The 25,668-nt window shown below is 50.2% G+C and overlaps 1 protein-coding gene across 10 annotated transcripts in view; it reads right to left on the minus strand.

Annotated features, from left to right (window-relative positions):
- Nucleotides 1-11,068, minus strand: part of LOC138297861 (uncharacterized) — a 1,048,787-nt gene extending 1,037,719 nt beyond the window's left edge. For 9 of the 10 annotated variants that reach the window (XR_011204470.1, XR_011204464.1, XM_069236838.1 and 6 more), the window contains exon 1: nt 10,943-11,068. Coding sequence is in view for 8 of the 10 variants with exons in the window: in XM_069236838.1 (XP_069092939.1) it covers nt 10,943-10,945 (3 nt within the window). In the remaining 2 variants the exon portion in view is untranslated. Of the gene's footprint in view, nt 1-10,891 lie in introns of all 10 variants that reach the window. The other variant, XM_069236832.1, reaches the window with a different exon arrangement.
- Between the last annotated feature and the right edge of the window lie 14,600 nt (nt 11,069-25,668).

The raw sequence follows: 25,668 nt of genomic DNA on the forward strand, positions 1-25,668 counted from the left end.
CAGGGAACCCACTCTCCACGAGGCACTTGCAGGGATCCTGGGAGCATACCAACATGCCCAGGAGACCTTGTGCCAGATACTGTACAAGTTGCAAGAGACCCAGCGGATGCAGGAGGGACAGTACCTGGGGATAAAGGAAGACCTTAAACACATCCACATCATCCTGGTCACCATTGCAGGGGTGCTGGCTGACATGGCCAACACCATGAGGGAGGCAGTGGCACACCAACGGGCCCCTGACACTAGCCACACCGATGAACAGCCTTCCACTTTTGCCGGCGCTAGTGGACAGGAGGGCCCCACCACAGGACCAACCAGCACCCCAGCCCCTGCAGAAGGAGAACCACCCTGCAAACGGTCCCTGCGATCCAGGCAGAAGGCAGAGAACATTACCAAGACCCCTGCCAGGTAATAAGACTCTCCTGATTGTAACCCTTCTGTCCCAGTTTGTTACCCTGTCCACCTTGAACTGCTATAGCTCCCCTTCCTGTGCCCCATTGGACAATGCACCTGTGATACTAAGAGACTGGACAATACCCTGGACTTTCCTCCATCAGCAACCTAGCCCATTGCAATACCCCCTCCACTTATTTGCACAAAAATAAACAAACTTGGAACTAATACAAGTATGGAGTCTGTCAATTTATTCAAATATGTATTTGTTTAACAAGGTGTAAACATTGCAATTCAACTGTACAGTCATGCATACATAGGCATGACCTGTAGTGGGCAGCAGGGAACACACCAGGAGCCAGAGTGGGGCACATAGATCTGAAAATAGAGATGCCAAAGGGTACAGTAAGTGGGCATACAATATGGAAATTCAGCCTGCCATGTACAATGTCCAACACAAAACTGCAATGGAAAGTAAAGTTACACTGTCTTACCTGTGTGTCACTGGGAGTACTGTTGTAAGAGAGATCTTCTGTTGGCCACATCTTCTTCCTCTGCCCCCTCTTCTTCACTGTCCACAGGCTCCACCGCTGCCACAAGACCATCTCGAGGCTCATCTTCCTGCAGAAAAGGCACCTGGTGTCTCAGGGCCAGGTTGTGCAACATGCAATGATGATCTAGTACACCTTCTTGGGTGAGTAGTACAGGGATCCACCTGTCAGATGGAGGCACCGGAACCTGACCTTCCAGGAGGCCAAAGGTTCTTTCAGTGATCCTCCTTGTTTGCCCATGTGCCTCATTGTAACGTTCCTCTACCCTTGTCCTGGAATTCCTCACTGGGGTAAGTAGCCATGATAGGTTGCAGTAACCAGAGTCACCTGTAAATATTCGAGAGATACCTGTTAGACATACACTCACCCTTAGGGACAACCCCACACCCATATACCTACATAAACTGGGTGGGGACCATGGGCTTACCTATTAGCCGCACCCTATGCCTCTAGAGTTGAGACATCACATATGGAATGCTGCTATTCCTCAAGATGAAGGCATCATGCACCGAGCCAGGATACTTGGCATTCACATGGGAGATGTACTGGTCCGCCAAAAAAAACATCTGCACATTCAGGGAGTGATAGCTTTTTCTATTCCTGAACACTTGTTCATTCCTCCCGGGGGAGGGGACAAATGCTACATGTGTACCATCAATGGCACCATTGATGTTGGGGATATGTCCCAGGGCATGGAAGTCAGCTTTCACTGTGGCCAAATCCTCCACCTGGGGGAATACGATGTAGCTGAGCATATGTTTCAGCAGGGCAGACAACACTCTGGTCAACACGTTGGAAAACATAGGCTGTGGCATCCCTGATGCCATGACCACTGTCGCTTGGAAGGAACCACTTGCCAGGAAATGGAGTACTGACATGACCTGCACTAGAGGGGAGATACCTGTAGGCTGGCGGATAGATTAAATCAGGTCTGGCTCCAATTGGGTACACAGTTCTTGGTTTGTGGCCCTATCAAGTCTGTAGGTTAGGATAATGTGTCTGTCCTCAATTGTCGCCAGGTCAACCAGCGGTCTGTACATGGGAGGAGTCTCCATCTCATATTCATCCTCAGCGGTTGAATTCTAGGGAGAAAAACAGAGAGCAGAGGGTCATATTCACACATGTGCAGAAATAATGATGCATCTCTTCCTTTACAGAAACAGTATGTGAATTCGAGAGTCAGTTGATGTGCCAATGTCTGCTGTGACGCAGTTAGGTGCTATGGCCTGTGCCCCCCTGAAATGGCGGCTGCCTGACCTGTGAGGAGAGACAAGTGGAAAAGAGGTAATTCTGATGGCGTTGTGTACCGTAGCGGTCGGTGGTCGATGACCACCGTGCAACTTTGCATTGGTTAACATCAGGCCCTATGGATTCCAGGAGCCAGTGGCGATGTATGCCGGCAGTGACGGTACACTCCGCTGCGGACATGACTTCCATTTTCTAACTGTTCACTCACTTGCTACCTGACCTTCAACAGGAGAGGACTTACACTGCAAGTGCTGCGGTGACCTGTCTCTGGAATCGACAATGGCTCATGTGTCTGGTGAAAGGGCCCCTGCCTTCACTTCAGAGGAGTTGGAGAGACTGGTGGATGGGGTTCTACCCCAGTACACTTTACTCTGTGGCCCTCCAGACAAACAGGTGAGTACACTGTGAGCATAATGAGTGGTCCATGAATGTATGGAGTGCTCTGTGTGTAAGCCACATGTGGGGGGCTGAGGGGTCCTGGGCAGAGTGCTGCATGTATGGTGGTCAATGTTTGTGAATAAGGAGATGGGAGGGATATGGTGGCCCATAAGTATGACAGTCCAGATGGTATGACTAATCCCTTTTCTGCTGTCTTTTTCCTGCAGGTCAGCGCCCATCAGAAAAAGGGTATTTGGCATGCCATTGCCAAGGAGGTGCGGACCCAGGGGTCTTTGACAGACGGAGAACCCACTGCTGCAAACAGTGGGAGGACCTGCGCCGCTGGGCAAAGAAGACGGCGGAGGCCCAGCTGGGGCTGGCCTACCAACGAGGAAGGGGTGCCCGTTGTACCCTGACCCTCGTGATGTTCCGCATCCTGGCGGTGGCCTATCCGGAGTTGGATGTTTGCTTATGGGCATCACAGCAGCCACAAGGAGTGAGTACAGATTCAGAATCATGACTTTGCGCGCGTTAAGGTTTTACCTGGGTGGGGGATGTGGACTGTGAGTGCCCCTATACCAGGGCAAACATGGCAGGGTAGGTCCCTTGTAGGTCAGCCTCTGAAGCACTCCAACCCCAATGGTATTAGTGGGCATCTACTACTGGGCAGCGCCCTGTTTGTTTAAGGTGTGCAGCTGATGGCATTATGCTATGTACCCCATGGGCTGGTGACTATATTTGTAACTGGTAGTGCATGGCCTTGTGCATAGGGCTGCTCCCTGTGTTGTGTACGCCAACGGTAGTGTCGTTGCTGGCATTGACCAAGTGTATCCTCTGTCTCTCCCCCCACTTTTTGTTTTGTCACCCTGTCCTTGTGTGCACTAGCATCATCTGGCGGAGGAGCAGATGCACCGGCGGTGGAGGGAGTTGCATCCCACATGGGCCTGGAGGCCAAATCCACTGAAGGTGAGGGCACCAGTGGGATGGAGGGTGAGGGGAGCACCACGACAGAGACAGGAGGGGACACTACAGACAACGACTCCTCCTCCGATGGAAGCTCCTTGGCAGTGGCGGACACCTCTGTGCCCACCCCAACAACAGGTACAGCCGCCACCCGCTTACCAGCACCACCCTCCCAGCAGCCCCTCAGCCGGTTTCCCGTGCCGCGCAGCCAGGAGGGTGGGCATCTCCTTTGCCCCAGGCACCTCAGGCCCTTCCCCAGCCAGCCCTGCTGCCCTCAGTGAGGAGGCTATTGACCTCCTGAGATCCTTCACTGTTAGGCAGTCAACCATACTGAATGCCATCCAGGGTGCCGAGAGGCATTTGCAACAAACAAATGCATATCTGGAGGGCATTCACTCTGGCGTGGTGGACCAACAGAGAGCATATCAGGCTCTGGCCTCTGCACTGATGGCAGCCATTGTCCCGGTCTCCAGCCTCCCCCCTCCACCCAGTCCCAATACCCTCAACCCCAGCCTATCCCAAGCACACCTTTAGACCAGCAATCACCCAAATCAACACACAGAAGTGGCTCAGGCAAACACAAGCACCACACTTCATCTCAGAGGCACTCACACAAGCACCATCCCCATTCAGGCACACCAACATCCACTGCCTCCACTGTGTCCCCCTCCTCCTCCTCGCCAACCTCCCTCCCAGCAGCGTCTCCACTCACACCTGCATGCACTACATCCTCATCCACTACCTCCATCACCAGCACGACCATCACTACACACCCGTCACTGGCAGTCACCACCCCCACATCCATGCACACGTCCCCTGTGTCCTCTCCCACTGTGTCTGTGACCCCTCCTCCCAAAGTACACAAACGCAAGCACACACCCACGCAACAGCCATCCACCTCACAACAGCATCCAGCTCATGCACCTGCACCCAAACACAGCAGACTGACACCACCTACAACCACTCCCTCTTTCTCCACTCCCAAACCTTCACCGTCTTCCCGCCCCAATGTCCCTAAGAAGCTTTCCTAGCCAGCATTGACCTCTTTCCTACCCCTACCCCCATCCTTCACCTCAGGCTAGGGTGGCCAAAACCCAGCCCAGCACCTCAGCCACCAAGTCCACGTCTGCTGTGGTTTCTGCAGCTGTCAGAGGCTCCAAATGGGCACCTGTCAGCCCAGCCAGTGTGCCACCAACCCCTGCCAAGGCCAAGAAGATTCTGCCACCTGGCAAGGTCAAGAAGGGGACAGTATCCAGCAAGAAGAAGGAGCCACAACTACCAAGCAAGGCCACATCAAAGACTCCAGCTGCCATACCCAAGGTGACACCACCATCTGCCAAGGGCAGAAAGGGGCACAGAACAGCAGCCAAGGCACTTCTGCCGTCCGAGCCTGCAGGTGAAGGCCTCTGGGCTACCAGCACAACTGCCAGCACCGCGGCCAGCACCACCACCTGCACTGCCGCAAGCACCGCCATCTGCACCGCCGCAAGCACCACTACTGTCAGCAGCAGCAGCCCCACTGGGCAGCCATCTGAGGCTGCAGGGGAAGGACTGGAGCCTCCTCCCACCACTGGCAGCACTGGAACCTGCACCATGGCCAACACCGCCACCTGCACCGCCGCAAGCACTGTCACCTGCACTGCTGCTAGCCCCGCTGCAAGCACCGCCACCTGCACCGCTGAAAGTGGCACCATTGCCAGCAGCAGCAGCCCCAGTGGGCAGCCGTCCGAGGCTGCAGGGGAAGTGCTGGAGCCTCCCCCCACCACTGGCAGCACCCTCACCAGCACCACCACTACCACATCTGTGCAGCCGTAGCCGCTGGCAGATGGACTGTAGCCCTGCCTCCATGGAGTATCATGCATCCTGGCCACTGCAAATCTTGTGGCTCTGACACCCAGGTGAGGGACTGTCACCTGGCACTCCCCAAGTGCTGCATCACTGGGTACAAAGCCCTCTCCAGAACCAGTGGAAGAAGGCATTCACTCAGCCCCTCCTTGACAGGAAGAAGCACACTGGGCACAAAGCCCCCTCCAGAACCAGTGGAAGAAGGCATCCACTCACCCTATCCTTGGCAGGATGAAGTACACTGGGCACAAAGCCCCCTCCAGAACCAGTGGAGGAGCCACCCACTTTAGAGACTGGGGCTTTTCACTCCCCAGGAGCCAGCAGTGGGCAAACCACCCACTTGAGAGACTGTGGCTTTGCACTCACCAGCACCAAGCAGTCCCCTCAAGGAGCAGTGACGTTGTACCATCTTCCGTCTGAGGCGTCCCACCTTCCTTGTCCCCCTGTGTGTTTTCGACCTGATGCCCCTGCAGTGTGGGGTTGGCCTGTGTGTTATGGCCCAGTGAGCCACGGACTATTTTTATGTGGACATTGTCCCTCACATTGTATATCTTGTAAATACTGTTTTTGATTTCTGAAAAGTATTTCTAAGTATTTCAGATATTACACTCATTTGACTCCATTCCTTTTGTCCTTGCCTTATTCCTGAGGGTTACGGGGTGTTTATGTAATGTTATTGCATCTGTTTGTATGTATGGTGTTGAGGGTAAGGGTGGGGTGCTGCGTGTTGCGTTTGTGTGTCACTCTCTTTTTCTTCCCCCCTCCTCTTGTGCTAGGGGCAGTACTCACCGTGGTCATCGTCGCCGGCGTTGGTGCTCCTGGTATATGAGCAGATACACCAGCATGGGAGGACCTGCAGCTCAGGCTCCATGGCTTCCTGGTTCTTCCTTGAGTGTCGAGAGGTGAGTGGTTTCCCTTCAAAGTACTGTTTCCGTTGTGCTTTTGATGGCGTTGGTACCGCCCTGGAAAAGCTGGCGGATGGGCAGGTTGTAATTCTGTGGGCGGAACATTGTCTTCCGCCTGGCTGTTGGCAGTTACCGCCACGGTGTTTGTTGCTACCACCTTGACGGTCGGAGTGTTAAAGTGGCTGTCTGTGTTGGCGGTTTCCGCCGTGGTCATGATTCTATTTTTGTTACCGCCGGCCTGTTGGCAGTATTACCGCCGCTTTAACACTGACCACCAGGGTTGTAATGAGGACCTAAATACTAGACAGGTTCCAATAGGACCGCTAGCAAGGAGGAAATTGCCATTCAGACAATTACATTATCATGGGAAAAGTGCTCACAATGCACAACAGAATAGTCTTCTGGGTTTCTCCCAAGCAGTATACCCTTACACAACACCCAAGATAAACATTTAATTTTTAATATGTGCCTACCATTAGGAACTGTGCCATGTAGAGGAGTTTAACACCTGGGGAAGCCTTTTTATGTGCATTTAGACTACCACACATGCTAGACCCTCAGTAATGGCTCTCCCAAAGTTGACAAAACAGGTACAGAATGAATATGGAGCTGCAATAGTCCTGGATCTCGGTAAATTAATTGATAATTTTGTCATGCTATCTCCCGTTATTTCAGGTAATATTCGTGAGGAAGCATAATCCTTGCTATACATCAGAGATTGGTAGCTGCTCCGGTAGAAAATCATGAACAAGAGCTATCAAAAATCATAGCTGAAGCCCCCTTCCTATGTGTCAAGTAACACCTTAGGGCCACAAGCAGTAAAATATTAAAAGCAAAGACGACATTGAGGATAACGTTAAAGAGAAACCTGCACCTGAAGTTAGAAAGAAAGAGAGGGCGGGAAAGAAAAACAAGACGATCTCAGGCAGAGCAGGAATCCAGAAGTCGAGGTTACAATTTGAGGCACCACGCCAAGATTAAAATTCCGGATTGAGAACAGTTTTCTTATAGTCTTGTTTTTTTTTGTTTTCAGGACTCTGGAGACAGTAGGACAGAGAAAGGGGTGTTAAAGCTCATATAGATGCTGCGAAGAATATGTGAAACAGAAAGGAGAATCAAGACGAAGCACTGGGATTACTGTAAAGCATTACGAGTGCTCAGTGAAGAATCCATGTGCGTTTTCAAACTGATTGCAGAAACTCAGCACAATCTCCCCAAGAAGCAAAATTAATATAAAATTAAAAGCTTTTTTTCCAGGATGGCAGCCTTTCAGCATGTCAGGGGCAAAGGAGTAACTGCTAAACTAAAGCATTAGCTTTCTGAAAGTAGATCTGAGAAACATCTGTGTTCTCTCGATGCATACTGTAAAGTCTGTTTGTGAAGCTGTTGTTTTTAGAAAGCAACGTTTTTCGTTCTTGGACTCCGCAGTAACACACAAGAAAAAGTTATTCTGTTTTTGAGCATTTTGCTAGAAAAAATACTTTCAATATATAATAAGGTTGGCGCCAAGGAGAGGGCACTTAGGTAATATTGTGTTGAGCGTTTGAAGGCCCTAAACCGGAAAAGCATTGCCTAAGTCCAAAAAATAGTAAACATTAAAAAACAAGCATTTGCAATGCAATGGGTCTCACGCTTGCTCGAGGTGGAGCTATTAGCGTTTTAAACTCCTAATCGGACTTTTCTTGCCACATAACCTGAAAAGTAAAACAGTTTCACATAAGCAAGCCGATGGCCGCCATGAGCGCGAAGCAGACACACAAAAGGAAAGAGAAGTTCACTCGCAGTGAAACGTATCGGCAAAAGAGCAATTTTTCATGTAACCAGCAAAAGTGCAATTATCCATGTAACAGGGTCAATCTCCTGCAAAGATCTCGATTACAGCCCAGCGAGATCGCACTGCCTACTTAATGAAAACAAAAAGTAGTCCAGAAACCATAAGAAAAACATCGAGCTTCGTATGTTTTCAGTAGTTGCCCGCTGTGCTCAAGGAGGGCTAAACACCGGAAAAGGCATGACAGGTGCATGCCTTTCACTAATTAAATCAAGCGAATTTTAAAAGGCATGGCCAGGAACCAACTAAACTGATGGGCCTGACATGGGTGTGGTTAAAAGCCCATAGAGAGATTGCACCATGGACAGAGCGTTTTGCGAGCTCAACCTTATAAAGCACATAAATTAAAGGAAGCACATAAAGTGGTAGGTGCAAACTAATCCGCTATTACTGTTTATTTTATGTTGCACAAAATCTAAGCAAAATTAAAGAACTCAATCTGCTCTTAGAAGCTGTTATATTCTGTCTCCTGCCGGCCCACGGGAAATGAGAAAGACGAAAATACATCTGTGTTGCTGCCACTTGTTTATTCCAAGAGGTTGCTTGAATAATAATATCAAGGTGGGAGATGCAAAATATTCTGTTGTTACAGTTTATTTTATGTAGCTAAGTAATAGAGGGTGCCAATCGCGTACTATGTCAGGGATAATTTGAATTTAAAGAAACGTTGCAATCTATTCCATATTAATTTGCCACGAAGCAAGCTTTGTTTATATTGGCAAAAATCCGTCATATGTTGCCTGCATAAACAAAGGTATCTACAATGCGTTCACAGACACTGTGACAAAATCTAAAAAAACAATTAGGCCCACATACAAAAAAGAACAAATTTGTATGGAACAGATTACAAAGTTTCTTTAAATTTATGTTATCACTGCCACACTATGAGATTAGCACTCTATATTACTTAGTCACGCAAGATAAAATGTAACAGCAAATTGTTTTTTTTGTTTTTTTTAATTAGGAGCCGGGTTGAATAGCAAACAAATCTATTCTGTGACCAGTTACTTTACATTTCCTTTAAAAATAACATACATAAAAGTAGTTTAGAGGCTTTGCGAACTAAAACAAACGTTTCACATCAGAAACAGATGGAGTTTACTACAGTGATTACTATTTTGGTTGCTTTCTTCCATTTTAACTTTTCACTTGATAGAAGCCCAATTACTGGTACATATGGGAAACAAAACCAGCCTGCTAATCACACACAGACTTTGACTACTCAGCCTCATCACAGTAGGGCTGTCTCCATCCCATAGCACCCACAAAACATGTACAAAGAGGTATGAATGCTTTACAGTAAAGTGTCCTTAACCTAGATAAAAGGCTTGATGCCACACAGCGGTTGACTGAAACCTCCTACTCCACCCCTCTTCACCTACTGCAATTACAAAAGGCCTGTGCTTTAGAAAGTGTAATCTGAGCCTACTAGACACTTTCCTTGCATTTGTAAAAGGAGAGTTATTCAACTGTATGGGGGAACAGCACAGTTTTCATGTGAAATAAACCAGTGCCTCTGTCCGGCTGGTGACAAAGCGACGCTCGCATGTAACAAACCGGTGCTTCTGAACAGGCTGGGGATGAAGCAGTAATCTGTAATTTCCAATAAGCAGATCAGTTGATCGAAAGACTAATGCTTCTGAGAGGGCGATAATGCTGGGCAGAGTGAATTAAATGTCAGACATGCAGGGTCTCGTAAAGATATGTAAAGTGTGGCAGACTCAGCTAATTTTGAGAAAAATAATGCTTCTGATGGGCTGATAAGGCTAGAAAGAGTCAGCAAGACACAAACACCTACAACAGGGGAATGCCATTCACACAAATAAAGATTTTTTTTTAAAAATAAAAGCTCAGAAAGCATCACCAACAACTCACAAACATAAAAAATTAGCAACAACACATCAGAAAAAAAAAAAAACTTTCCTGAAACACGGGCAAACCGGTGTCTCTGGGGACGCAGAATGCACTTGTAAGGCAGTCATATATAATAAAACGAATGAATGAAGCAGTCAGCTGTAACTTCGCAGAACATCTGATAGAGACTAATGCTTCCGAGAGGGTGATAATGCTGGCTCAGAGTTAATCACATGTGAGACATGGAAGTGCTGGTAAAACAGAGCAAACTCACATAATTGTGGGGCGGATATGGTGGAGTAGACTCGGCCGATAAGGCGGGGCAAACTCCAAAAAAAACAAACTCGAACAACACAGGAATGCTTTCTAAGCAAATAATAAACATTTTACAAAAAAATTACAAAACATCTCCGAAAACAGACACACAAGCCAATAAAAAGCTTTACCACATGTAAAACATTAAAAACTAGCAACGACACATCAATAAAAAAACAAAAACTTTCCTGAAACACAGGCAAACCTGTGTCCCTGGGGACGAAGAATGCACTTGTAAGGCAGTCATATATATAATAAAACAATGCTTCTAATCGGCCAGTAGGGCTGTGAATGAAGCAGTCAGCTGTAACTTTAAATATGCACAACATCTGATAGAGGCTAATGCTTCCGAGAGGGTGATAATGCTGGAGCAGAGTTAATCACATGTGAGACATGCAGCGTCTTGGAAGGGCTAGTAAAACAGAGCAAACTCACATAATTGTGGGGCCGATAAGGTGGAGTAGACTCGGCCGATAAGGCGGGGCCAACTCCGCGAAAAACAAACTCAAACAACACAGCTTTGCTTTCTGAGCAAATAATAAACATTTTACAAATTAAATTACAAAACATCCCCGACAACAGACACACAAGCCAATAAAAAGCTTTACCATATGTAAAATGCAGTGCTATCGTGCTGCATGGAAAATAAACAGCTTTACCATATGTAAAATGCAGCGCTATCGCCCTGCGTGGAAAATAAACAGATGAAGTAGTCCAGACCCCAGGCTGAAAACATCGAGCCTAGGATGTTTTTAGTAGATTACCGGTGCTGTGTAGGTGGGCTAAACACCGGAAAAGGCATGACGTATGCATGCCTTTCACAGATGAAAGCAAGCGGATTTTAAAAGGCAAGCCTACCAACCAATGTGAGTGACTGACGTGCCATGGGTGTGGTTTGTAGGCCAAAGAGAGATTACAGAATGGGCAGAGCGCTTTGCACGCGCGCATAAAAATGAAAGAAGGCCTTGGTTCACGAGCCATGGCACTGGAGTACATTTCGAGGCAGATACGAACATGTGCACAGGCAGAATGGCATTACACCTAATGAGCAGAGCCAGTGGCGGACACGAACTGAGCCATTGCCCTATGCTGTCATGGGTGGAAGCAAACTCTGAATTGCCTTTTAAGAGACCAGGGCATAAAGCCCATCTATGCATGTACACATGCATGTATTTTTATTAAAGAATATTTGTAAAACATGAGTCTGGCAAAAATAGCTAAAGCTGACACTAGGGCAGACCTCAAATGAAGAAGGAATTAGTAAAAAGGGTATCACAGGGTGGTGATACAGCACAACGTAGGGATACGGGCTAGGATTGTAGCAAAGTTGTAAGAAACATAAACATACTACTCTAATTAATTCATAGGTGTTTGTATAAAAAAGAATAGAATTGGAAATTTTAGCAGGATGTGAGAGAACAGTTTACGTAGCACAGTCAGGGGGGCAGATTTATGGAAAGTGGCACTGCACAGAGGGGGCAATATAATCATTCAATGTGATGTTATTGATGTACTCCTCAGGAGTAGAGCCAAAATGTTGGAACTACTCCTGCAGAGAACATAGGAGCCCCTTCTAAATAATGAAAGCCCCCTTTTAATGCCTGCTCGGATCAGACATTAAAAGTGCTGTAAAAAATGGTGCAAGGAAATCTCAGAGATTTCCTTGCGCCATTTTTTCGGCCCCCCCTAATGAGGGAACGCTCCCTTTGCATACACAGGCCCTCTTTACAACATTGGCGGTAAGTGACGCTTACGGCCATGTTGACTGCCTCCAACATACCATGGCCGCGGCAGTATACCAATAACCGTATTATGACCCACACATAAAAATCCATCACTATACAGACACACACACAAGTCCGCCAGCCCAAAGGTCAGTGATAAACTGGCAGTACCAAAACACACACCGTTACGCCAACAGATATACACCCACAGCGTCATGACCCACAACTCACCATGGCGTCCTTCAACCGCAGTAATCCATTGGCAGTACACACCGCCTCGCTCAAAATACACACACACTAACAAACCAACACCACATTGGACAATTCAAAATACACACACCTGATACACATTCACACACCACACCCACAACAATATAAAACACCCACCCACAATACCCACAACCCTTTACGACCCAAAGATTTTGGCAAGTGAGAGAGAGACAAGCCAGGACCACCCACTGAATCTGAGCCACAAACCACCATCACTTATGCACGATCCACGCACCTCACAGCACACACACCAACACGTCACCCCACACACCCTCACATATACCACTCACACTACACCCATGACACCACAAAGACACCCCAGGTTCTCAGAGGAAGAGCTAAGGGTCATGGTGGAGGAAATCATACGGGTAGAGCCACAGCTATTCGGATCACAGGTGCAGCAGGTGTCCATTGCTAGGAATCTGGAGCTATGGCGGAGAGTCGTGGACAGGGTCAACACAGTGGGACAGCACCCCAGAACAATGGATGACATCAGGAAGAGGTGGAACGACCTACGGGGGAAGGTGCGTTCCGTGGTTGCAAGACACCAGATAGCTGTACAGAGGACTGGTGGTGGACCCCCACCTCCTCCCCCGCAACTAACAACATGGGAGGAGCAAGTCTTGGCGATCATGCATCCTGAGGGCCTGGCAGGAGTAGCAGGAGGACTGGGCTCTGGTAAGTCAAATCTTTCCTACTTTATCCCCCCCCCTACCTGCATGCCATCACAAACTCCTACCCCCTGCCCTCACCCCCCATCACTCCACCACCTCACACACACCCCACCATCACAACCCACTGTAGGAGGCTGGCCTGGCTTATAGTGGGTACCTTGTAGTACTTACACCTTGTGCCAGGTCCAGATATCCCTTATTAGTAGATTTGAGGTGTTCTAGCAGCTAGGCTGATAGAGGTAGCTATAGCAGAGCAGCTTAGGCTTAACTAGGAGACATGCAAAGCTCCTACTATACCACTTATATCACTTAGCACTATGTCATAAGACAACACAATACTCAGAGTTACTAAAAATAAAGGCACTTTATTTTAGTGACAATATGCCAAAAGTATCTCAGAGGATATACTCCCTTAGGAGGTAAGTAATACACACAAGATATAAACACACAACCAATATCAGGTAAGTAAACAGTTAGAAAAGTAGTACAAACACTGTAGAACACAATAGAATGCAATAGGGAAAATAGGACTAGGGGCAACACAAACCATATACTCCAAAAGTGGAATGTGAACCACGAGTGGACCCCAGGCCTAGTGTAGTGTATAGAGGGTCGCAGGGAGGTAAGAAAACACTAAGGGTGTCCAAGATACCCCACCCCAAGACCCTGAAAAGTAGGAGTCAAGTTACCCTACTACCCCAGAAAGACAGTAAAGTCGAGATAGGGAATTCTGCAAGGACAACAACTGACTGCAAAACACTGAAGACCGATTCCTGGACCTGAGGACCTGCAAAGGAAGGGAACCAAGTCCAAGAGTCACGCAAATGTCCAGGGGGGCAGGAGCCCACTAAACCTCGGATGAAGGTGCAAAAGGGCTGCCTCTGGGTGGAAGAAGCCAAAGATTCTGCAACAACGGAAGGTGCCAGGAACTTCTCCTTTAGTCAGAAGATGTCCCACGGCGTGCTGTAGGATGCAGTGTTGTTTCCACGCAGAAAGACCGCAAACAAGCCTTGCTAGCTGCAAGAGGCGCGATTGAGAATTTTGGATGCTGCCACGGCCCAGGAAGGACCAGGAGGTCACCCCTTGGAGAAGGAGACAGAAGGGGCACTGAGCAACACAGAGAGCCCATGCAGAAGCAGGCAGCACCCGCAGAAGCACCTGAACAGGTGTTTCAGAAGATCTGAGGATGATGGTCTACTCAGAACAACAAAAGAGGGTCCCACAACGTCAGAGTCCAAATCAGTGAGTTGGGCAATGCAGGACGGAGTGCTGGGGACCTGGGCTAGGCTGTGCACAAAGGAAGTCTTGCAAAAGTGCACAGAAGCCAGAGCAGCTGCAGTTCATGCAGTACACAGGCTTACTGTCTGGGGTGGGAAGGCAAGGACTTACCTCCACCAAATTTGGACAGAAGGGCCACTGGACTGTCAGGGACACTTGGATCCAACACCTGTGTTCCAGGGACTACTCTCGTCAAGATGAGAGGGGACCTAGAGGACCGGTGATGCAGAAGTTTGGTTCCTGCGTTGGCAGGGGGATGATTCCATCGACCCACAGGAGATTTCTTCTTGGCTTCCAGTGCAGGGTGAAGGCAGACAGCCCTCAGAGCATGCACCACCAGGAAACAGTTGTGAAAGCCAGCAGGATGAGGTGCTGCATTGTTGCTGGTAGTCTTCTTGCTACTTTGTTGCGGTTTTGCAGGTGTCCTGGAGCAGTCAGTGGTCGATCCTTGGCAGAAGTTGAAGAGGGAAGTGCAGAGGAACTCTGGTGAGCTCTTGCATTCGTTATCTGGCGAGATACCCACAGGAGAGACCCTAAAAAGCCCTCAGAGGAGGATTGGCTACAGAGAAGGGTAAGCACCTATCAGGAGGGGTCCCTGACATCACCTGCTGGCACTGGCCACTGAGAGCTGTCCATTGTGCCCTCACACCTCTGCATCCAAGATGGCAGAGGTCTGGGACACACTGGAGGAGCTCTGGGCACCTCCCCTGGGAGGTGCTGGTCAGGGGAGTGGTCACTCCCCTTTCCTTTGTCCAGTTTCGTGCCAGAGCAGGGCTTGGGGGATCCCTGAACCAGTGTAGACTGGCTTATGCAAGGAGGGCACCATCTGTGCCCTTCAAAGCATTTCCAGAGGCCAGGAGAGGCTACTCCTCCCAGGCCCTTCACACCTATTTCCAAAGGGAGAGGGTGTAACACCCTCTCTCAGAGGAAATCCTTTGTTCTGCCTTCCTGGGACTTGGCTGCCCAGGCTCCAGGGGGGCAGAAACATGTCTGAGGGTTGGCAGCAGCGGTAGCTACAGAGAAAACCCCAGGAAGTTAGTTTGGCAGTATCCGGGCTCTATGCTGAAGACCCGGGGATGCATGGAATTGTCCCCCTAATACCAGAATGGTATTGGGGTGACAATTCCATGATCCTAGACATGTTACATGGCCATGTTTGGAGTTACCATTGTGACGCTACATATAGGTATTGACCTATATGTAGTGCACACGTGTAATGGTGTCCCCGCACTCACAAGGTCCGGGGAATTTGCCCTGAACAATGTGGGGGCACCTTGGCTAGTGCCAGGGTTCCCACACACTAAGTAACTTTGCACCTCACCTTCACTAAGTGAGGGTTAGACATATAGGTAACTTATAAGTTACTTAAGTGCAGTGTAAAATGGCTGTGAAATAACGTGGACGTTATTTCACTCAGGCTGCAGTGGCAGTCCTGAGTAAGAATTGTCTGAGCTCCCTATGGGTGGCAAAAGAAATGCTGCAGCCCATAGGGATCTCCTGGAACCCCAATACCCTGGGTGCCTAGATACCGTATACTAGGGATTTTTTAAGGGTGTTCCATTGTGCCAATCAGAATTGGTAAAATTAGTCACTAGCCTGCAGTGACAATTTTAAAAGCAGAGAGAGCATAAACACTGAGGTTCTGGTTAGCAGAGCCTCAGTGATACAGTTAGGCACCACATAGGGAACAAATACAGGGCATACTTTATGAGCACTGGGGTTCTGGCTAGCAGGATCCCAGTGACACATAGGCAAAAACAAACATACATACAGTAAAAATGGGGGTAACATGCCAGGCAAGATGGTACTTTCCTACACCCGCCCATCCCAATACCAAGCCCTGCATGCTACACCAATGCATGGATCTCCATCACAGACCTGCATGGACACCCATCATCCCTGCATGCACACTAGTGACAATCACTTAGCCAAACCAATCACTACTCACACAAGCCAAAGCTGTCTTGCTAATAACAACCATAGAGGGAAACATACCCATGCACAAGATGGCACACGCAGATACAATAACACTGCATGTACATCCCCACAGGAACCCCACTCAACGCCGTAGAGGAGGTGCCAGCCACATCCAGTCCCCCCCAGAAAAGGCCCACAGTGATGACAGCAGCTCTGCACACCTGTATCACGACAACCAGCCTGGCCCATGAGGGACCTCTGGACAGTCGGTGACCTAGGCACAGTCCCAACCCACCACAGAGCCTCCCCCTCAGGAAAAACCACCACAGCACCCACCCAGCGGGCCCATACCTCTGTCCCCAGGACACGTCAATCAGTAGTGTGTCCAACACTACAGGGACCCCAGGCAACCCCACAAACGCAGCATGATCAGGGACTTGGGGTCAGTGGCAGCAGGCACATGGTTTAGGGGACAGAGGCACAGGACAACAGGGAAGCTGGGATGACTGCTGTGCGACAGGGGGAGGACAGGCCCAGGGAACTGACTCTCCACAAGTCACTCACCAACATCCTGGGAGCATACCACCATTCCCATGAGATGATGGGCCAGATAGTGGCCAAGTTGCAGGAGACCCAGCGGCTGCAGGAGGGACAGTACCTGGGGATCAGGGAGGACCTGAGGGGAATCCACACCACCTTGGTCACCATTGCAGGGGTACTGGCAGACATGGCCAACACCATGAGGGAGGCAGTGGCACACCAACGGGCCCCTGACACTAGCCACACTGAAGAACAGCCCTCTACCTCCGACAACGCTAGTGGACAGGAGGCCCCACCATAGGAACAACAGGCCACCAGCACACCCCCTGCAGAAGGATAAACACCCTGCAAACGGTCCCTGTGATCCAGGCAGAAGCCAGAGAACATTGCCAAGACCCCCACCAGGAAATTAGACCCTCCTGATTGTCACATTTCTGTCCCACTCTGTCACCCTGTCCACCTTCAACTGCCATTGCTCCCCTTCCTATGCCCCCTTGGACAATGCACCTGCAATACAAATAGACTGGACTCTACCCTGGACTTTTCTCCATCAGCAACTGAGCCCATTGCAATATCCACTCCACTTATTAGCACCAAAATAAACACCCTTGGAACAAAATCAAATATGGAGTCTGTCAATTGTTTGACAAATGTATTAGTTTAACAAACTGTAAACATTGCAAATCAAATGCACTGTAATATTTACATAGGTAAAACCTGTAGTGGGCAGCAGTAAACACACCAGGAGCCAGAGTGGGGCACAGAGATCTGAAAATAGAGATGCCAAAGGGTACAGTAAGTGGCCATAGAAATAGGGAATTCAGACTGCCATGTTCAATGTCAAACACAAAACTGCAATGGAAGGTGAAGTTACAGTGTCCTACCTATGTGTCACTGGAAGTAGTGTTGAATTAGTGTATTTCTGTTGTCCACAACTTCTTCCTCTGCCTCCCCTTGGTCACTGTCCACAAGCTCCACCGCTGCCACACGACCCAGGCTCATTCTCCTGTAGAAAAGGCACCTGGCATCTCAAGGCCAGGTTGTGCAACATGCAACATGCAACGATGATCTGGCACACCTTCATGGGTGAGTAGTACAGGGATGCACCTGTCAGATGGAGGCACCGGAATCTGGCCTTCAGGAGGCCAAAGGTTCGCTCAATGATCCTCCTTGTTCGCCCATGTGCCTCATTGAAACGTTCCTCTGCCCTTTTCCTGGTATTCTTTACTGGGGTCAGTAGCCACGAGAGGTTGGGGTAACCAGGGTCACCTGCAAATATTGAGCGATACCTGTCAGCCACACACTCACCCTTAGGGCCTAACCCACACCCATATACCTACATCAACTGGGAGGGGACCATGGGCTCACCTATTAGCCACACCCAGTGCATCTGGAGTTGAGACATCACATATGGGATGCTGCTATTCCTCAGGATGAAGGCATCATGCACAGAGCCAGGATACTTTGCATTGACATTGGAGATGTACTGGTCCGCCAAACACGCCATCTGCACATTCAGAGAGTGAAAGCTTTTTCTATTTCTGTACACTTGTTCATTTCTCCATGGGGGGATAAATGCAATATGGGTATCATCAATGGCACCAATGATGTTGGGGATATGTCCCAGGGCATAGACGTCAGCCTTCACTGTGGCCAAATCCTCCATCTGGGGGAATATGATGTAGCTGCGGATGTGTTTCAGCAGGGCAGACAACACTCTGGTCAGCACGTTTGAGAACATAGGCTGTGACATCCCTGATGTCATGGCCACTGTCGCTTGGAAGGAGCCACTTGCCAGGAAGTGGAGCACTGACAGGACCTGCACTAGAGGGAGTATACCTGTGGGGTGGTGGATAGCTGAGATCAGGTCTGGCTCCATTTGGGCACATAGTTCTTGGATTGTGGTCCTATCTGTAGGTCAGTATAATGCGCCTGTCCTCCATTGTCACCAGGTCCAACAGGGGTCTGTACATGGGGGTATGTCTCCATCCTACTCATCCTCAGTGGCTGAACTCTAGGGTGAAAAACAGTGAGCAGAAGGTCATATGCACACATATTCCTACATTAATATGCAATTTTTTCTTTACAGAAACAGTATATGAAGTCGTAAGTCAGTTGATGTAACAATGTCTGCTGTGACGCAGTTAGGTGCCATGGCCTGTGCCCCCATGAAATGGCGGCTGCCTGACCTGTGAGGCGGGACAAGTGGAAATGAGGTATTTCTGCTGACGGTGTGCGCCATTGCGGTCGGCGGTCGATGACCGCCGCACAACACCGCATTGGTTATCATTGGGCCATATGGGTTCCAGGAGCCAACAGCGATGTACGCCGGCAGTGACGGTGCGCACCGCTGTGGACATGACTGCCATTTTCTATCTGTTCACTCACTTGCTACCTGACCTTCAACAGGAGAGGATCTACACTGCAAGTGCTGCTGTGATCTGTGTCTGGAAGCGACAATGGCTTGAGTGTCTGGGGAATGGGCCCCTGCCTTCACTTCGGAGGAGTTGGAGAGACTGGTGGATGGGGTCCTACCCTAGTTCATTTTACTCTATGGTCCTCCAGACAAACAGGTGAGTACACTGTGAGCATGATGCTTGGCCCATCAGTGTATGGATTGCTGTGTGTGTAAGCCTCATGTAGTGGGGTCTGAGGGGTCCTGGGCAGAGAGCTACATGTATGGCGGACAATGTATGTGCGTAAGGGTATAGGGGGGATATGTTGGGCCATTAGTATAACAATCCTAACAGTATGACTAATACCTTTTCTGCAGGTCAGCGCCCATCAGAAAAAGGGTATTTGGCGTGCCATTGCCAAGGAGGTGCGGACCTTGGGTGTCTTTGACAGGCGGAGCACCCACTGCCGTAAACGGTGGGAAGACCTGCTCCACTGGGCAAGGAAGATGGTGGAAGCCCAACTGGGGCTGGCCTCCCAACGAGGAAGGGATGCCCATCGTACCCTGACCCCATGATGTTCCACATCCTGGTGGTGGCCTATTCGGAGTTGGATGGGCGCTTGAAGGCATCACAGCAGCCACAAGAGGTGAGTACAGATTTAGAATCATAACTTTGTGCTCGTTAAGGTGTTACCTGGGTGGGGGATGTGGGTGCCCCTAGACCAGGGCGAACATGGCAGGGTATGTCCAATGATGGGCAAGCTCAGATGCACTCCCACCACAATAATGTTAGTGGGCATCTACTACTGGGCAGGGTCCTGTGGGTTTCAGGTGTGCAGCTAACAGCAATAGGCATTGTACCCCATGGGATGGTGACTAGCATTGTAACAGGTAGTGCATGGCCTAGTGCATAGGGCTGTTCCCTGTGAGTTGTGTACGCTAACAGTAGTGTTGTTGCTGGCATTGACCAAGTGTATCCTCTGTCTCCCCCCCCTTTTTTGTTTTGTCACCCTGTCCTTGTGTGCATTAGCATCATCTGGCGGAGGAGCAGAGGCACCGGCGACGGAGGGAGCTGCATCCCACATGGGCCTGGAGGCCGTATCCACCGACAGTGAGGGCACCAGTGGGACGGAGGGCGATGGAATCACCACGGCGGAGACAGGAGGGGATACTATTGACAGCGACTCCTCCTCCGATGGAAGATCCCTGGCGATGGCAGATACCTCTGTGCCCACCCCAACTACAAGTACAGCTGCCACCCCCGTACCAGCACCGCCCTTCCCGTGCCTGCTCACCCAGGAGGGTGGGCATCTCCTTCGCCCGAGGCACCTCAGGCTCTGCCCCAGTCAGCCCTGCTGCCCTCAGTGAGGAAGCTATTCACCTCCTGAGATCCCTCTCTGTTGGGCAGTCAACCATATTGAATGCCATCCAGGGTGTAGCAGGGCATTTACAACAAACAAATGCATACCTGGAAGACATTCACTCTGACGTGGCGGCCCAACAGAGATCATTCCAGGCTCTGGCCAACTCCCTGATGTCAGCCATTGTCCCTGTCTCCAGCCTCCCCCTACAACTTCCTGTACCCAGACCCAATCACCTCATCCCCAGCCTATCCCAACAACACCTTCAGACCAGCAATCACCCAAATCAACACACAAAAGTGGCTCAGGCAAACACAAGCACCACACTTCATCTCACATGCACTCACACAAGCACCATCCACATGCAGACACACCAACATACAATGCCTCCACTGTGTCCCCCTCCTCCTCCTAGTTCACCTCCCTCCCATTAGCGTCTCCACTCACACCTGCATGCACTACATCCTCATCCACTACCTCCATCACTACACGCCCCTCACTGGCAGTCACTATCCCCACATCCATGCACACGTTCCCTGTGTCCTTTCCCACTGTGTCTGTGATCCCTCCTCCCAAAGTACACAAACACAAGCACTCAGACACCCAACAGCCATCCACCTCACAACAGCATCCAGCCCATGCACCTGCACCCAAACACAGCAGACTGACATGTCCTACAACCACTCCCTCTTCCTCCACACCCAAACCTTCACCCTCTTCCCGCCCCAGTGTCGATAAGAAGCTTTTCCTTGCCAACATTGACCTATTCCCTATCCCCCCCCCGTCCTTCACCTCGGGCCAGAGTGGCCAGAACCCAGCCCAGCACCTCAGCCACCTAGTCCACAGCCACTGTGGTTTCTGCAGCAACTGCTGGTGTGAGAGGCTCCAAGGAGTCACCTGTCAGCCCAGCTAGTGTGCCAGCACCACCTGCCAAGGCCAAGAAGGGTCCACCACCTAGCAAGGGCAAGAAGGGGACACCAGCCAGCAAGGGGAAGGAGGCACCACCATCCAGCAATAAAAAGACACAAGCTGGCAGAGGCAAGGAGGCACCACTATCTGCCAGGGGCAGGAAGGGACACACAACACCAGCCATGGAACTTCAGCCGTCTGAGGCTGCAGGTGAAGGCCTGGAGGCTACCACTGCCAGCACCACCACCTTCACCGCGGCCAGCACCGCCACCTGCATTGCGACCAGCACCACCACCTGAACTGCGTCCAGCACCTCCACATGCACCGCAGCCAGCAGCACCACTGCCAGCTGCAGCAGCCCCAGTGGGCAGCCGTCCAAGACTGCAGGTGAAGGCCTGGAGGCTACCACCACCACTGACAGCACCGCCACCTGCAGCGCAACTAGCATCCACAGAGCAGCTATCACTGCCGGCGAGCAGTGTGTAGTGGTGACTATATGGGCTGCAGTGCGTCCTGGCCCCTGCAACACCTGTCGGTATGACACACAGGTGAGAGACTGTGACCTTGCAACATCCAGGAAGAAGCACAGTGGGCACAAGGCCCCTTCCAGAACCATTGGAAGAAAGCATCCACTAGAGAGACTGTGGCTTTGCACTCCTCAGGACCAAGCAGTGGGCAAACCATCCACTTGAGAGACTGTGGCTTTGCACTCCCCAGGACCAAGCAGTGGGCAAACCACCCACTTGAGAGACTGTGGCTTTGCACTCCCCAGGACCAAGCAGTGGGCAATCCACCCACTTGAAAGACTGTGGCTTTGCACTATCGTGGACCAAGCAGTGGGCAAACCACCCACTTGAGAGACTGTGGCTTTGCACTCACCAGGACCAAGCAGTGGGCATGGAGCCCCCTCCAGGCCAGTGGCGTTGTACCATCTTCCGGTTGAGGAGCCTTCCCACTCCCCGTCCCCCTGAGGTAACTGTGTGTTTTCTACCTAATGCCTCTGCAGTGTTCTCTCCATATTGAGGCAGGAGTCAAGTGTAGCCTTGGCCTATGTGTTTTGGCCCAGTGGGCCACGGACATTTTGGAGTGGTAGTTGTCCATCGTTTTGTATATATTGTACATACTGTTTGTTGCTTTAAGAACATATTTTTCTATATTTATAATATTACACTCAATTTAATCAATTCATTTTGTCCTTGTGTTATTCCTGAGGGTTATGGGGTGTGTATGTAATGTTGTTGCATCTGTTTGTGTGTATGTTGGTGGGGGTGTTGCGTGCTGCAAGTGTGTGAGTCACTCTCTTTTTCCTCCCCCTTCCCTTGTGTGCTAGGTGCAGTACTCACCGTGGTCGTCTTCACCGGCATTCATGCTCCTGGTGTATGAGAAGGTACACCGGCATTGGGAAAAAGTGTAGCTCGGGCTCCGTGGCGTCGTGGTTCTTCCTTGGTTGTCGAGAGGTGAGTCGTTTCCATTCAGAGTACTGTTTCCTCTGTGCTTTTGATGGCATTGGTCCCGCCCCGGAAGAGCTGTCGGATAGGCATGTTGTAATGCAGTGGGCCGTACATTGTCTTCCGCCTGGCTGTTGGCGGTTACCTCCACGGTGTTTGTTGCTACCACCGTGGCAGTCGGTGTGTTAAAGTGGCTGTTTGCGTTGGTGGTTTCCACCATGGTCATGATTCCAAATTTTTTACCACTGGCCTGTTGGCTGTGTTACCGCCACCTTATCACCGACTGCCAAGGTTGTAATGAGGCCCATTATGCTTTGCACAGGCATAATGTAGTACAAAGTGGAGCAAGGCATGCATTGCGCTACTCTGCAAATACGGCGCAGGGATTTTGGCCTTGTTGGGCCACATTACCATAAACAATTATAACGCTAGTGTGGCGCAAGGTGGTGCTAGGGCATTATAAATATGCCTCTCAAGTTTTTACCAGTACTTGGAAGCTACACAGTGACTTGATTCACGAATATGCATGCACCGCTACAGATGGAGCATAGCCAAGCAAGATAGCCAATTAGACGCTCTGTGCAGAGCTCCCGTCAGCAAACCAGAAATCCTGATCTAATCATTTGGCATCAAAACTCTCCCTCGCCCCTCATGCGCCCAGCCGACAACCTGCACTGTTGGGGCGCTGCAAGTGATCCTCGGGCCCCGAGAGACAGGAAGTGGCAAAGCTGTGGAAGCTATTAAAGAGGCTGTGCTGGGCCTCTCTGATCCTGGGCCTGGAGTTGTTGTGGCCTCTGATCAAGACAGCACCGCCAGCATGAACAAGACCGGTGCTGCCCGCGTAGGCAGTGTCTCCTGCGCCAGTGAGTGCTGGTGGGGTGACAGCAGCCTGGCGACGTCAGAGGGAGGTGGTGGTCTCTTTGGTGGCAATATCAGAACATCCGCGGGGAAAGGCAATGGTCCGGATGACCTGCATCATGCCTGAGGCCCTGGGGGAGAGTGCCAGTGCGGCCTTGAGGAGACGGTGTGGCACAGCGGGGACCCAATCCCCGCTGGGTGATTGCCCTGCATTGAAGCAGCTTGTGGTGTTTGGCCAAGGTGGAGTGCAGCTGAGGGAAGATCCAGCACATGCCAGCCTGCAGTGACCCCACGTCCAGACGGCGCTGAGGCCACACGTGGCTCCTGGGGTATTTCCCCTACAAAGACTCCTGCGATGAAGGACTGAGACAGAGTTTGACACTCCAGGGAGTGGGGCACAGTGAGGATCACCCTCTGCCCTTGGGGCTGGAGACCTGGGAACGGTGATTGCATGATTGTGCACCTCTGCAGCACCTTGGCCTGTTTCTGAGGGGGTTGCTGAAGGTCCTCTATGTGACTTGGCTGATTGTAGACTCTTGGCGACTTGCCTGAAGCACAGGCCTGCCGGACAGCCTATTGCATTCATTATCCCCCATCACGGTGCTGAGGATTGATTAGGGGACATTGGACTTTGCAATACAAGAAGATATCCTGAGACTGTGGGGCCGGCAACGAGGGGGCAGAGGTGCATAGCCACCTGTGGAGCAAAGTGGGAGTCAATGAGAGCCTCTCTGGGAGGGTTGTGACACTTTATGGTCAGAAGCCACACATCTGTGGAGAATCAGCTGCTGGTGTATATTCAAGCAGAGATGATGTGAATGACTCTAATGAGATGCCCTTGAATCCTACTCACTGTTGGTCTTGGAATGGTTGAACAGCCCAATTCAAACTTCTGCTGGTTATCATGGAAGTAAATGATAGCCCCCTGTGGTTTGACACCTGCAGCGGAATCCCACAGCTGTAGGAATAATGGATCTGCTCTACAGTGTCCCCACATGGTCCTTTTACATAGTGATGCAGGTCTCCCTAGTGACGACTCATGTGGGGTTCCTCTGCCGAGACTCTAGAGGCACCTGGTCTCTGGACTTGGACCCACACTGGGGACATTCACTAACATGGTGAGAAATAGAGGGTTCAACCCAGCACAATCAAACAAAACTGTGAATTATACTCACACCCTACAATTGGTGGGTCCAATCAGAAATGATGCGGTAAAGGGCCCGGACGAAGGACCTGGAGGGACGGTCAGCACGGCCCCATCTCTTGCAAATCTCCTGATGGCGATAGAAAGCTTGTGCGACCAGATGACCAATAAACTTGACTCAGTTGCAGTTGATGCCACTATAATACAGGCAGATCTCCGGAAGGTGCCAGACCGTGTGACTTTCATAGGAAAGCAAATAGATACCCTACAACTAGACGTCCATACCCTGCGCAACACAGTTTCTGCCCTTCAGAAGCTGATGGCTCGATTAGATGAACATATAGAGGACTCTGAGGGGTGCTCCCAGAGAAACAACCTAAGATTTGTGGGCTTTCTGGATAGAGCCAAGGGACAGACTCTTGAATTATTTTGGAGGACTGGATTACTACTGCCCTTCATCCTAAAAAACTGTCTACATTTTTTACAATCGAAAGAGCCTATAGAGCACTTGCCCCCTTGCTGCAGCCTGGTGACACACCCAATGCTATCATTGCTCATTTGTTTAATTTTCGTGACTGGAATACCATCCTTCAATGTGTCTGCATGCAGGGCCCCCCCATGTTTGAGGGGAAACCCATTTCAATATTTCCCGACTAAACGCAAAGAGTACAAGACCTAAACATGAAATATGGCCTGCTTTTTCCTGTGAAATTGTATGTCCAACATAAACTAAAGGTGCTGTTCTTTTTCAGTTCAGGAAAGGCCAGTGACTGGTTGGATACCTTGATACAAACCACTATCCAGGACACAGGATGGCAGAATTGATGCTACAGAGCACACAGAGACAGTCAACCTGCCTTTAGAAGA

This window comes from Pleurodeles waltl, chromosome 1_2, assembly GCF_031143425.1.
Source record: "Pleurodeles waltl isolate 20211129_DDA chromosome 1_2, aPleWal1.hap1.20221129, whole genome shotgun sequence".
Lineage (NCBI taxonomy): Eukaryota > Metazoa > Chordata > Amphibia > Caudata > Salamandridae > Pleurodeles > Pleurodeles waltl.